Genomic DNA, 12,808 nt, shown 5'->3' on the forward strand with positions numbered 1-12,808 from the left:
ATAGTGGGGTTAACTTTTTTTATTTATTAAATTTAATATTGATTTTGAAGGCCTACGTGAAAAAGTTGTACATATGCGTATATACATATGTATGTAGATCAATTAGGATTGAACGAAGAGCCAATATGTTCCAATTGTTGAAAGACTATAGTCCCGATGTATTGACTCATAAAAATTACAATATCGTAAGAAGAGACCGGCCAGACTCCAGTCAAGGGGGCGGTGGCGCTCTCTTTATACGAAAAGGCATTAATTATAAAGTCATATACAACAATGAATTGCGAAAGCTCAAGACGCTAGAAGTTTGCGTTGTATGCATCTCTCTCACTCAAGGGAAGCGGATGTAAATGATTGCGGCTTATGCGGCTGGAGCTCCGCAGGTCATTTACTTTGCATCAACACTCGAGATTGTTTTTAGGGAACTTGGCCGGTGATTTGAAAGCAAAACATGAAGATTGGGGAAATCAACATAATAATCCCAGAGGTAACTATCTTTTTAATTTGATGAATCTTTACAGCGTTGAATATGGCATCGACCTGCTGGCTACTGAAAAGCCATCGTATCCAAGGGCCGCTCCTTTCATGGATCTTTTGCTGTACGAAACCAGACTGACAGTAACAGACAAAGTGGGTAATCACAATGGAAACTGCTTACATCAGACAGTCGAGTACGACAGTGATCACTGCGGACTGGCTGCTGTAATGCACATTCCGAACGAAAGCGTAGAGTTGGAGAAATACGTTGCAACGCATTATTACAATTACAGTAAGATGCGCTGGCCTCGTTTCACCAACGCCTTAGCGAGAGAACTTCGTTCGAGTGACATAGCCCCACCAAACAACAGAAACCTGACAAATACAGTAATTGACCAACATTTACAACAGATGGAAGAAACAATAAAAAGAAACGATGGAACGGACAATACCAAAGTATAAAGAACGGGACCAAATGGACGCATACAGAAACGCAACTATTGACGCACTGCGAAGGCACAAGAGTGGCTTACTGACAAGACTCAAAAACTTGTACAGACGACTTACAAACCCACATGACTTGGAGGTTAGGACACTGAAGTCGTCAATAAAAAATGTCAATCTGTTGATTAAGGAGATCTACAGGTTATCAATTAACAAGTACTTGGACCGCAAGATTCGGTCAATTAATTCAAGTGACCCTAGTATGTTCCCCAAAATCAACAAGATATTCAGGAAAAAGAACGACAATGACCTTCAGGACAGCGCAAATAGATCCAGAAGAAGCCATCTTTGACGATGATGATGATGATGACACAATGGCGATCTGAGAACAGCGGTTTCATGCGGTTCAATGACGGTTCCTTGGCAAATGCCATAATCGCCGAGCAAACAGGAGCAAGTCCCTTGTAAGTGACGAAGGTTGAGTTTGAGCTCATCTTCAATTCAATAGAAAACAAAATGTCAGCAGGCGTCGATGGTATATCCAACGTTGTACTAAGACATTTACCGGTGGAAGCAATTGACATTTACACCACACTCTTCAATAATGCACTGAATAATGCATATTATCCAGTGCATTGGATGACCGCTTTGGTTCATCCTCTCCCGAAAAAAGGGAAAGGACAACTCCAACCCGTCAAATCTTCGGTCAATAAGTCTTCTTCGGAGTATCAGCAAAGTTTTCGAAAAGATCATCAATAGGGCTCTAACTAAGTGGGCTGCGGACAACAAAATAATTCCGGATAAACAGTTCGGGTTTAAGGCGGGTCATGACACAATTAATGCTGTGTCTAAACTCGTTTCTGATATGAAATGGAATAAATCAAAACAAAAATGCACAGGTGCTGTTCTGGTTAATTTGGAAAAGGCCTTTGACACCGTATGGTTAGAGGGTCTTTACCTAAAACTGAGTAGGCTTGGCATAAGCAAGCCGTTGTTGTATATACTTTATGATATGCTTAACGGTAGAAAGTTTGTTGTCAAAAGTGGCAATGTAACTTCTACCACAACATTCTCAATTAAAAATGGTCTTCAACAGGGAGCGGTGAATTCGCCGATTCTCTTCAGCATTTACACCAGCGATCTGATAGGTAGTCTTACAAAGGCAATTGCGTACGCCGACTATCTAATTGCGTACAGAACGGCCCGAAAGGTTGAGGTTATTAGAATCCTCTTGCAGCGTGATTTCGACAAGATTCAGCGATATTGCGACGACTGGAAAATGAAAATAAATGTCCAGAAGTCAGAGACAATTCTGTTCCGGACTCCGTTGGCTAGGGCCACGAGGGATACGTGCAAGAATCGGCGCAAGATGGTCATCGTTGATCTTCACGGTCAGCCATTAGCGGGCAAAAGTGTATTGAAGTACCTCGGTATCTGGTTAGACCAGTATTTATATTTCGACAGACATATAAATGCTGCTCTGACCAGGGCCAGAGGAGCCTTCGCTCTGACGAAACGGCTGTTTTTTAGCAGTCGGCTTGACCCCAGCGTGAAGGTAATTTGCTACATGGCCCTCATACGGCCAATGATCGTGTATGGTTGTCTGTGTGGTTCAACGTTGCCCCTTCTCAGATAGAGAAGTTTCGGGTGTTCGAGCGACAGTGTTTACGGCGCTGTACCGCCTTATATCGAACAGCCGAATCTTCTTATGTGTATTACTATTTCTATACAACGGAGCTCGAATCAACAGAATTGACAATTTCGTGATAAAACTCGTTCGAGGTCACATTGCAAGAGCTATGTCTTCGACCAACAATTTAATTTTCGGGGCGTTCTATCCGAACGACGAGTATTTTGAAAGTGCACGCTTGAGCGGGTTCATTCCACCAGAGGCATTCCTCTTTTTAGACAAATGCGGTCTGATGCAGGATAGATTGGCAGTTCCGTTAATCTACCACGTCAGACGAAGAACCGTGGATAGGCGACTCCTGTACAATCGGGACGTTATGGCACAAGGGGGAGCAGAGCTCCTTCGGTTCAGTAGGGCTGTGTCCGAACGGGACCGAACTGATAGAGTGAAGCAGGAGAACCAGTTTTGGTGGCTTCAATCGGCACTTGATATTGGGTAGTCGGGATGGGGTTTTAAGCCTTGGCCGGCTTACATACTTGTTTTACAGTTTAAGGGTTTAGTTTTAAGTAGAATAGACATGGTGGCATAAAAAAAATACAAAAAAAAAATAAAAAAAAAAGAAAAAAACTTGGAATTTAAAAAAAAAATAAAAAATTAATAAAAGACAATAAAATATAAAAAACAAAAAACGTTAGATTTGCTGCTGTGGTTGTTCTAGTTTTAAGTAGTTTATAGGTAGAAAAGGTAGTTTGAGTTAGTTTTAAGTTTTATATTAAGGACCTTATTTTAAGTAGTTTTTAAGGATAAATAAAAAAGGATCTTAGTATTAGTTCTTTTCAATATTTTCTAATAAATATAAAAATAAATAAAATTGAATTGAAGTTAAAATAGATCTTATCTTTTGTATAGTCAAATATATTATGTAAAACTGCCAGTAAAAATATTTTGTATAACTCTTTCTTATGGAACATGGTTTTCAATATTTATCGCGTTTTGCGTTAATTTTATGAAAAAGGAATAAACACATAACAGTTGCAACGAACGCATCTAAACAGTGGCTTTTTGTGAATAAAAAAAAAAACAAAACAAACAAGCCTGTTGTTGATGAACGGGAAACAGATCCATTTATGTAAAATGCCAAAGAATGAAATGTCAAATGGATTAAGTAAAATATTTGAAATAAATGCTATGACTTTAACTTTATTGAAACGATGATAGAATCGTTTAAAATTCAATTGTTAACTTATCCAAATGTTCTTTTGACAGACGCCTTACCGCCCTTACGATAATTTATGATTTTAGGTTTCAGAGCTCGGGCGTTGAGTTTACTTTCATTTATTGTTTTATTTATTTATTTTATCTTTTTATAATTTAAACAACAGAAGGAAAGGCACTGCTGCAATACACACATTCTGAAATAAAACAAACAAAATTGCAATGTCAATAAAGTTGTCAGCTGTTAAAGCGCGACAAAATAGAAAAAAATATCAATTCGGGCGTTGAGCTCGAGCTTACGATATTTACGATCTAAAACAAGCACTAAGCTTGAAATTTGAGTTAAAATTTCTGATTGCCTCATAAGAGTTTATTGTTACCTTTCAAGATGTAAAAGTCGGACTACTGACCACGTGATTGTGGTTTAGTTATTGATGCCAGTCTGAAAAATGTATTTATTTGATAAAGTCTACGTATTAACTACTTAGGACCCGACAACCATAGAAAGAATTAATATGTTTCGAATTGAATACATCCATTATTTTGGCAACTGTCATTTTTAAAGCTGTCATCTTTTAACATTTGACAAATAAAACTACGCAATTAGAAAAAAACACGGTTTAATAACGCATTGAAATTAGTAAAATTTACTAAAACAATGGTCAGCATTTTCCAATAATAGTTGCTATCCGCGAAAAGTTTCTAGAGCATGTCAAAATTTGACATCAACATCTTGTGGTTTGACACTTAAAGAATATGCTCAAAAGTCGAATTAAAAACATTCTTTTGAATTCATAAAACTTTACTTGGGATGTAAATATATTAAAAATGCTGGAAATAAATTTGACTACATATGTATGTATGCATTTATTATTTGTTTTAAATTAAATTGTATATAAACAGTTATATTAAAAATAAATATAAGGGGTGTCTCAAGATTCCCATTTGTAACCAATACATTTTATAGTGTTACCAAAACTTCTCCAAAAATTATAGTATATTCTCAAATCATGCGTTCAATTTGTGACACCCTTTATCAAATACCCTACTGATAAACAACAACAACTCTAAATCTCCGAACCATGTGCACAATCTTCTCCAAAACTAGACAAATTGTTGCAAGCAACAAGCCTCCAACCAAAGCGATCCATGCAAATTGAAAATGTTGCATTGTCAGTGGCAATGTTTGCTTTCCCGTCGATGGAATGACCTTTAAAATTCCAGCTTTCAAGCCTGTCGCATACATATCACTCCACCATTTGTAAATAAATCCACAAGCACTAGCTCTCAAGATAAAACGGTTTAGAATTTTCTCAAACGATGACTGTTTGGCCAGAAGGAAGCCGATCGGAATAGTTGACACACATTCGTCTACAATTTTATACCGTGGCTGCCTTAGGTGAATTTGTTGCATCAGAACAAACATCGCCTTATCATCGGTTATGGTGTAGGCCAAACTGCGGTTATTCATCAAATGTTCGGGTCGGGATATTGTCGTGGCAGATATCGGAACTAAAAGCCGTTCAAAACCCTCAGGGAGACCTCTATTCTTAAGAACAATGGGAATTTCAAAGTCCAGTGTTAGGATGCTTATGTTTTTTGTGACCAATTCCGCAAGTGTTTGTATTTGGGGCTTTAAGATGATCTTAGCCAAGAAACTTGTTAAGTAAGCTAGATACAAGTTGGTAAGCATAAAGCCAAGCATGAAGATCAAGATCTTCCGAAAACCTCTACGAAGTTCAAATGGTCTTGAATCATTACTAGGCAAACACAGAAAGAACCGAAACACATCACAACATGACCTTCCAAAGTCGTAATGCACGCCCTGCAATCTCTCTTCCAAAGCCACCAAGAACGATAACCCAATCAGGACTCCCAAGCAGCTTAACCACAACTGCAGCTGGAATGGTCGAATGAAATACCAATAAGCATTGATCTCTCCTTGACTGGGAACCATTATGCACCACTGCATCATGCGGACAGGGTAACTCGACCGAATCCCACCAATGTCCATGTACGTGTGAATGCTTATGTCAATCTTGGCCCTATTGATGAGCTGGACTATTGCGGGCATGTTGTAGTCCGTGGAATTATTGATGCGGACCTCTTCCAAGGTGGCGTTGTGCCTTTGCAAAAACGCCAAAAACAGTTCGGCGCAGTAGCCAGTCAGAATTTGTCTACCCAAATTGTCTACGTAGGTGTAAACCCTCGGTGGGTCATACTGTAGCGGTGTTCTAATCGGAAACCCCATTAAATTATCAAATCGATCCGGGAACAGCGTTCCTTCGTCGGCATCAAGTGTTCTACGAAAAACATGCATTCTCGGAAACGGTGTGTAAGAAAAAGTCTCGTTGGTTTCCAAGAAGATAACAAGGACATTCACAAAACCCCTTGACCAGCACCACTCAAAATGCTCTACCAAATACCGAAGATTCTTATACCGCTCGCCCGGCACCAGAAATATACTCCTCGAGGCAGCATGAATGCCACGAAATGCATTGTCAATTCTATTCAACATCGACCTCTGCCAAAGATCTATACACGCCACCAAAAGGATGTTCTTATTAAAGTCGCCAGCAAAATAAAGTTCTCCATAAGATTCACTATACAACATCCTGGGTATATTTGCGTTTGCCTCCGCCAACATAACCAATTCCAATTCGAATTCATAAATTTGCCCGAAGAACGCAATTGTTGAGATATCCTTTTCTTTTGATGTTCTCTCGATAATATCCTTAATTTGGATGAAAGTTGAAGTTGTATGGATTGGCAATAAGACTAATAGGAAAATTTTAAATCGATGTGACGGTGAAAACATCTTGAAGGAGACTGCTTTAAAAAATTTCTTGTCCTGTGTGTGCCTTCGTCTGGTTCTGGTTCTGGTTTTAGATGGGTCGTATTTAATATTTTTCGTACTATGTTGAAAATTGAAGTATGAAGGAAAACAGAAAAACATTGGCGAGTTTAAATATTGAAAAAAACCATCATCATGGTAATCAGAGTAATGGATTTGCAATTCAAATAATAAATTGACGTTTGGAAGAGGGTATTGTAAAAATGTATTTACACATTATGACGAATTACGTGAGTGAAAGGGCGGATTTTTTTCCAGAGTTTTAAGGGTATTTTCAAAAGTGAAGTGTTTTTGAATTAAATTTGGCTGAAAGTCTTTTAATATTGCTTGGGTTATTTTGATAAAAAAGAATTTCAATTTGAGGTTTTGAATGTAGACGGAAAGAATTAATTTAAGTTAGAAAGTTTATCTTCCTGCTATAATCCATTTTGAAGAGTTGATTTTGCTCACAATTGATAGATTATAAAGACGAATAAGGATGAGTTTATAGTCCAATAATTCAGAAGTAGGGGTTAAGCTTTGTGACATTTATTTTGGGCATTACGACGATTTTGATTTCTATCATTTCTTATCTTACTTACTTAAGGTGGCGCTACAGTCCTGTGTTAACTAGGGCCTCACCCAACAAACTTCTCCATCTTTCTCGGTCCCTAGCTAGATGTCTCCAGTTTCGCGCTTCAAGTTGGGTGAGGCATTGGTTTCCATGCGCTCTACGTGACCCAGCCATCTTAGTCGTTGGACTTTTACCCTTTTGGCTAAGTCTACGTCGCTGTACAGCCCATACAGCTCGTCGTTCCATCTTCTCCTCCACTCCCCTTCGATGCAGATCACACCGTAGATCACACGAAGAACTTTTCTCTCGAAGCGACCCAAGGTGCTTTCATCCGCTTTTGTCATAGTCCATGCTTCTGCACCTTATAGCAGGACGGGGATGATAAGGGTCTTATATAGCAACACTTTGGTCCCTCGAGAGAGGACTTTACCACTCAATTGCTTTCTTAGTCCAAAGAAACAGCGGTTAGCAAGAGTTATTCTGCGTTTGATCTCAGCGCTGGTGTTGTTTTCTGCGTTTACAGCGGAGCCTAGGTAGACGAAGTCCTTGACTACCTCAAAGTTACGTCTGTCGATTGTGACGTTTTGACCAAGACGTCGGTGTTGTATGTCCTTTCTTGACGACAGCATGTACATTGTTTTGCCCTTATTAACCATTTTACCCATTTTTGCCGCCTCTGCCTCAATACTCCACAAAAGCCCCATTGACATCACGCTGAGTTCTTCTGATTATGTCAATGTCATCAGCATATGCCAGTAATTGGACAGACTTTTGAAAGATAGTGCCTCTAGTGTTGACGTGTGAGCTCTGCACTATTCTTTCAAGCACGATGTTAAAAAAATCACATGGCATCACCTAGTCTAAAACCTTTTTTGACATCGAAAGGTTCTGTTAAGTTGTTTCCAAACTTTATGGAGCAGCGTAAATTCTCCATTGTCAATCTGCACAAACGGACGAGTTTGGGAGGAATGTCAAAACTAGACATAGCTCTATACAGCTCGTCCCTGTAGATGCTGTCATATGCGGCCTTGAAATCGATGAAAAGATGGTGGGCGTCGATTTGGTGTCCTTGGGTTTTTTCCAGGATCTGCCGTAATGTGAATATTTGATCAACTGTGGACTTTCCAGGTCCAAAACCACACTGATAAGGACCTATCAGGTTGTTGACGATGGGCTTTAGACGTTCACATATTACGGCAGAGAAGATTTTATAGGCGATGTTAAGTAGACTTATTCCTCTATAGTTGGTGCAGTTTAGAGGGTCTCCTTTTTTCAGGATCGGGCAAACAATACTGAGGTTCCATTCATCGGACGTGCTTTCTTCCGACCATATCTTATAGAGCTGCTTTAAAGAGCTCGGCATTCAAGCCATCCGCTCCAACGGCTTTATTAGACTTCAGCTTAGATATGGCAATCTAAGTCGGGAGGACGGGATTGTTGGCTTTCGTCGTCTATGTTGAATGGATCATCCTGCCTGACAGCGGAATTCAGTTCGTCGTCGCCGTTATACAGTCTGCAGAAGTGGTCCTTCCATATCCTCAGCGTTGACTGCGGTTCCAGTATGATGTTTCCACTTTGGTCTTTGCAGCCTTCGGGTCTAGGTTTATGTACCTTTCAATTTCGTTTCACCTGTTCATAAGACTTTCGAACTTCATTCCTGCTTTTGAACCTCTCAACATCTTCGACCGCACGCTTCTCATGCCCTCTCTTTTTCCTTCTGAGAAGTCGGCGTTCCTCTCGCCTCTTCTGCTCATAGAGCTCGTCCTTTTATGCAGCGCCGTTTTACGTGCCTGTTGTTTGGCTGCATTTGCCTGCCAAAATTCTTCATCAAACCAGGGGTTCCTTGTTGGTGGCTGTTTGAAACCCAGCACGGCTTCTCTGATTGCATATGTGTTATCACCCAACGATATATAAACCAAATCATAAAATGACATAAGGCCCAAAAAGAGAAACGTCGTCCAAATTTTAATTAAGAAAACGTCAAAAAGCCCAAATAAAATGCTATATAACCCAAGCCAATGTCATTAGGCCCAAAATTTTGTATTTAGCAAACATATTGATAGTTTTAAGGCTTTGAGACGCTTATAAACTGTGAGGTTTGTATCAGGCTGCATACTTAAGATTACTTTAAGATCTGGGGTATATAGTTTCTTTATATTTAAATAATCTGGATTTAAGGAAACATTGCATACGCGAAACCTCGCACCTATTAAATTGGATTTATTTATCTTTCTTAAAGTAAAGCTAACCCAAATATACATATTTATGTCGTTTTCTTGACGTTCCTAGATTTTGGGTGCTCTGACATTTCTTTTCGTTTTATATTTTGCGTTAAAACGGACAAATTTAAAACTAAAATTTCGTCGTGCCCAAAATAAACAAAAACATTGATTTTGTCAGAAAGTCCAAATACTGAAATATATGACATCATTTGGGCGGTATGGCAATTAGTAATTTAGCGTTATGATATTTAAAAATTGATCAACTTTGCAGGCGCTTCGTTTAAGGAGGACTGTTCGAAGTATGGTCATTAGGGTGTCCCGACAAATTTGTTTGGGATTTTCCGAACAAAAGACCTCTCAAAACATGCGTAATTGGACTTAGATTACAAAAATATAGACAAAACAATATTAAAATTTGTCTAGGGGGTTGTACCGACCCTCAAAATTTTGACAAATTGATATGTTTATGCTTTTTTTCCCTTCCTTAATTTCGGTTCCTGCGCTACTATTTATTATAAAATATTAACTTTTTGATCTTATTAGGTTAATAGGTTTAGAACACATTTGATGTTTTGATTTGCATGCAACAATACGTTTCCAGCGGTTTTAAATTTATAAGGTTTTAAGCTAAAAATACCCCCAATATGTGACCAAAATTGATTTTTTTTTAATTTTTGGTGCATATTGCTATTATTATCATTTTCCTGGAACTTAAAACCACTTCTCTATAAATCTAATACAATTTGAATTAAAGTTTGTATACCTATCCGATTTTGAAGAAAAATTTGTTTATAAATTTGAGGCCTACCTGCACAAATGACTTAATTTATTGATGTCCTATGAGGATATGGGTTTTTACCTACCTACACAACTAATCCGGTAATAAAATCGGATTTAAAACTGAAGGCTGTTTTCTACCTGACAAATATCTACACAGTTCAATCCGGCAATAAAGTCGGATTTAAAGCGCAAAGGGTTTGAAAAGTGGGCGTTTTGTGGAGAAATATGGGAAAAACCACATATGTGGTTTATTGAGGAAACGTAGAGGTTTTTCATTCACCATTTGTTTATGACTAAATGGGTTGTTGACCCCCATTATTTGTAGACCTGATCTTATACAAAAGCCACACTTTGAAGTCCTTAGTATTCATTTGAGATCCTCAACGGGTGGTGTATAGTGCGTTGTAACTGTTTTAAAAGTAATTTTTGTAATTTTTTTTTAAATAATGAGTTCAAAACGTAGTGGGACTACTTGTGCTATATTGGGATCATACAAAAAACTTGACGATCGGCAGCTACCAACTACAAGAGATGTCATTAAATTCATTTTGTTTGTAAGGAACGAACTAAAACTTAAATTCAACGGAAAGGATCCTTCCCATTCGACAATATTTGGGCTAAAGCTTCGATTCCAATTGTAACTAAGGAGAGAGTTATTCAATTACTTAAATCCTGTTTCGAAAGGTAGAATATTGTGAAGCGATACCCCAAAACCTAACAAAATGCTAGTTTCGAAAACATCATCTGAGAAGCTTTTCGACGTTGCTGCTTGTAAATGCACTTCATTTGAAACTTGTTCGTGTTTAAAACCAAAGAAAGTTCCCATCTATGAGAGAAGTTTTTTGTTGGATCAAAGAAATGAAAGGAAAATGGTTATAAGCGGGGTTGATATCTTGAAGAAACGACAGCAGATGCAAATTGAAGAGTCAAAGAGGGAAGCAAAAAAATGGTTTACGCAGGAAACGGACAACAGGAAAATGCAATGAAGAGTTGGTGCGTGAATCTTCCCCAGAAACACATTCGGTTTTTTTGCACATCCAGAAAACCTGCTTATCATTATGTTGTTTGATGAAAAGGACCACATTCGGGAGCTGGCATTGCGAAGAATAAAAAAAGCTAGAGAAGCTGAAAATATCAAAAAACGCAGGACATATACAACACCAAAGATCAACTTCTCTGCTAAAGATTATACCGAAATTATTTTGTGGAACGAACGTCAGGTAACATCACCCCCGGTGCCTCAACATATTTCTTTTGAAGACCTTCACATCATGGCAAAAGATAAGAGCTTGGAAATTGTTGACTCTCCCTATCACACCCAACCTGTGGAAAGATGTGTTAAACTGGTAACAGAGGCATCACAGAGTATAAGTAGGGTCTACTTCTAGAGATGGGTTTATTAAAAACAAGTTGAAATCTCGTGCAGAAATGCCAAATTTTGGACACAAAAATAAGTTTAAACTCTCAGATTATGTCATTAATTAAAAATTATTTCTTGCTTATTTTGTTTTTATGTGATTTGTTTAAATAATATTAATAATAAAATACGTTTAAAACTTAATTTTTTTTCTAGTTTAATTCAAACGGTTAAAGAATATAAAAACATGAAATTTTAAAATCTTTAAATACCGGTACTACCCCCAAGATAACATGCTCTTTCAGGTTTTTTTTGACGTTTTCTGATACCCCTTTTGATAGTGTAGCTCGAAAAAAAAAATGTTCTCATATATCGACGGGACACCCTAATGGTCATTGAATTCAAGTACACTAGTTCAGTAAACACTAAACATGACTAGAAAATTAAATATTTGCCAAAAAGCCTATAAAAAACATCATTTCATTATATAAGAACCCAATAGTTGACAACAATCAACATTGAATTTTTTAAATTACAAAATTCACTTCGAATATTGAATCAAGGGTTTGTTCAAAAAATAATGTGACTAAGATTCCATTCTCTGTAATTAATTTGACGCGAATACAAGGCTTTTCTCTTTTTGATAAAAATTGTAGGTACAGATCTTACGCGAGAGCTTTAATAGAATCAGTTGGGTGCCTAATGTTTGCACTAATCTGATATTTAGAGACATTTCTTCTTAGCATCCGACAAAAGCCCACACTATCTGCCTACTAATCATTAGTAGATTCATTTCAACTTTCAATTAATTTAGGGTACCTTTCATTATTTTAATAACTTCTGATTCTGTTGTAAGCGTTTGGTTTTTAAAAAATTGAGCTTTCTAATATATTTTAAACGCAGCCCTGTGAGAGTTAAAAGCAAGAATAGCACTTATAGAAAACAAAAGAGTGTGAATGAGAGACAAAAATCCCATAATAAAAAAAGGAATAACATTAAATAAATTAATTTGTATTCAATCTGGTTAATTAAACTTTTTGTTTAACTACAAAATTTATCATTTTTGATTTAAATCTCATCAAATACACAAACGCGTTTTCTTCTTTAAAACAGCTTTTTGCAAACTAAGCTTAAATCACTATTTTCCGTCTTATTCTTTATAATCCAAATAAATTGAAAGACAAGGAAAAAAGAAGACTGCAATTGACAGGACATAATTAAAATTCATAAAGACGAACAAAAGAACTTGAACACGAAGGATGTGTACACCTTAGCTTCC

The 12,808-nt window shown here is 37.5% G+C and overlaps 1 protein-coding gene across 1 annotated transcript; it reads right to left on the reverse strand.

Moving 5' to 3' along the window:
• Positions 1-4,808: 4,808 nt before the first annotated feature.
• LOC129944845 (uncharacterized) lies at positions 4,809-6,581 on the reverse strand. The gene has a single exon (XM_056054506.1). The coding sequence runs from the start codon at positions 6,579-6,581 to the stop codon at positions 4,809-4,811; it is 1,773 nt and encodes a 590-aa protein (XP_055910481.1).
• Between the last annotated feature and the right edge of the window lie 6,227 nt (positions 6,582-12,808).

This window comes from Eupeodes corollae, chromosome 2 (assembly GCF_945859685.1).
Source record: "Eupeodes corollae chromosome 2, idEupCoro1.1, whole genome shotgun sequence".
Lineage (NCBI taxonomy): Eukaryota > Metazoa > Arthropoda > Insecta > Diptera > Syrphidae > Eupeodes > Eupeodes corollae.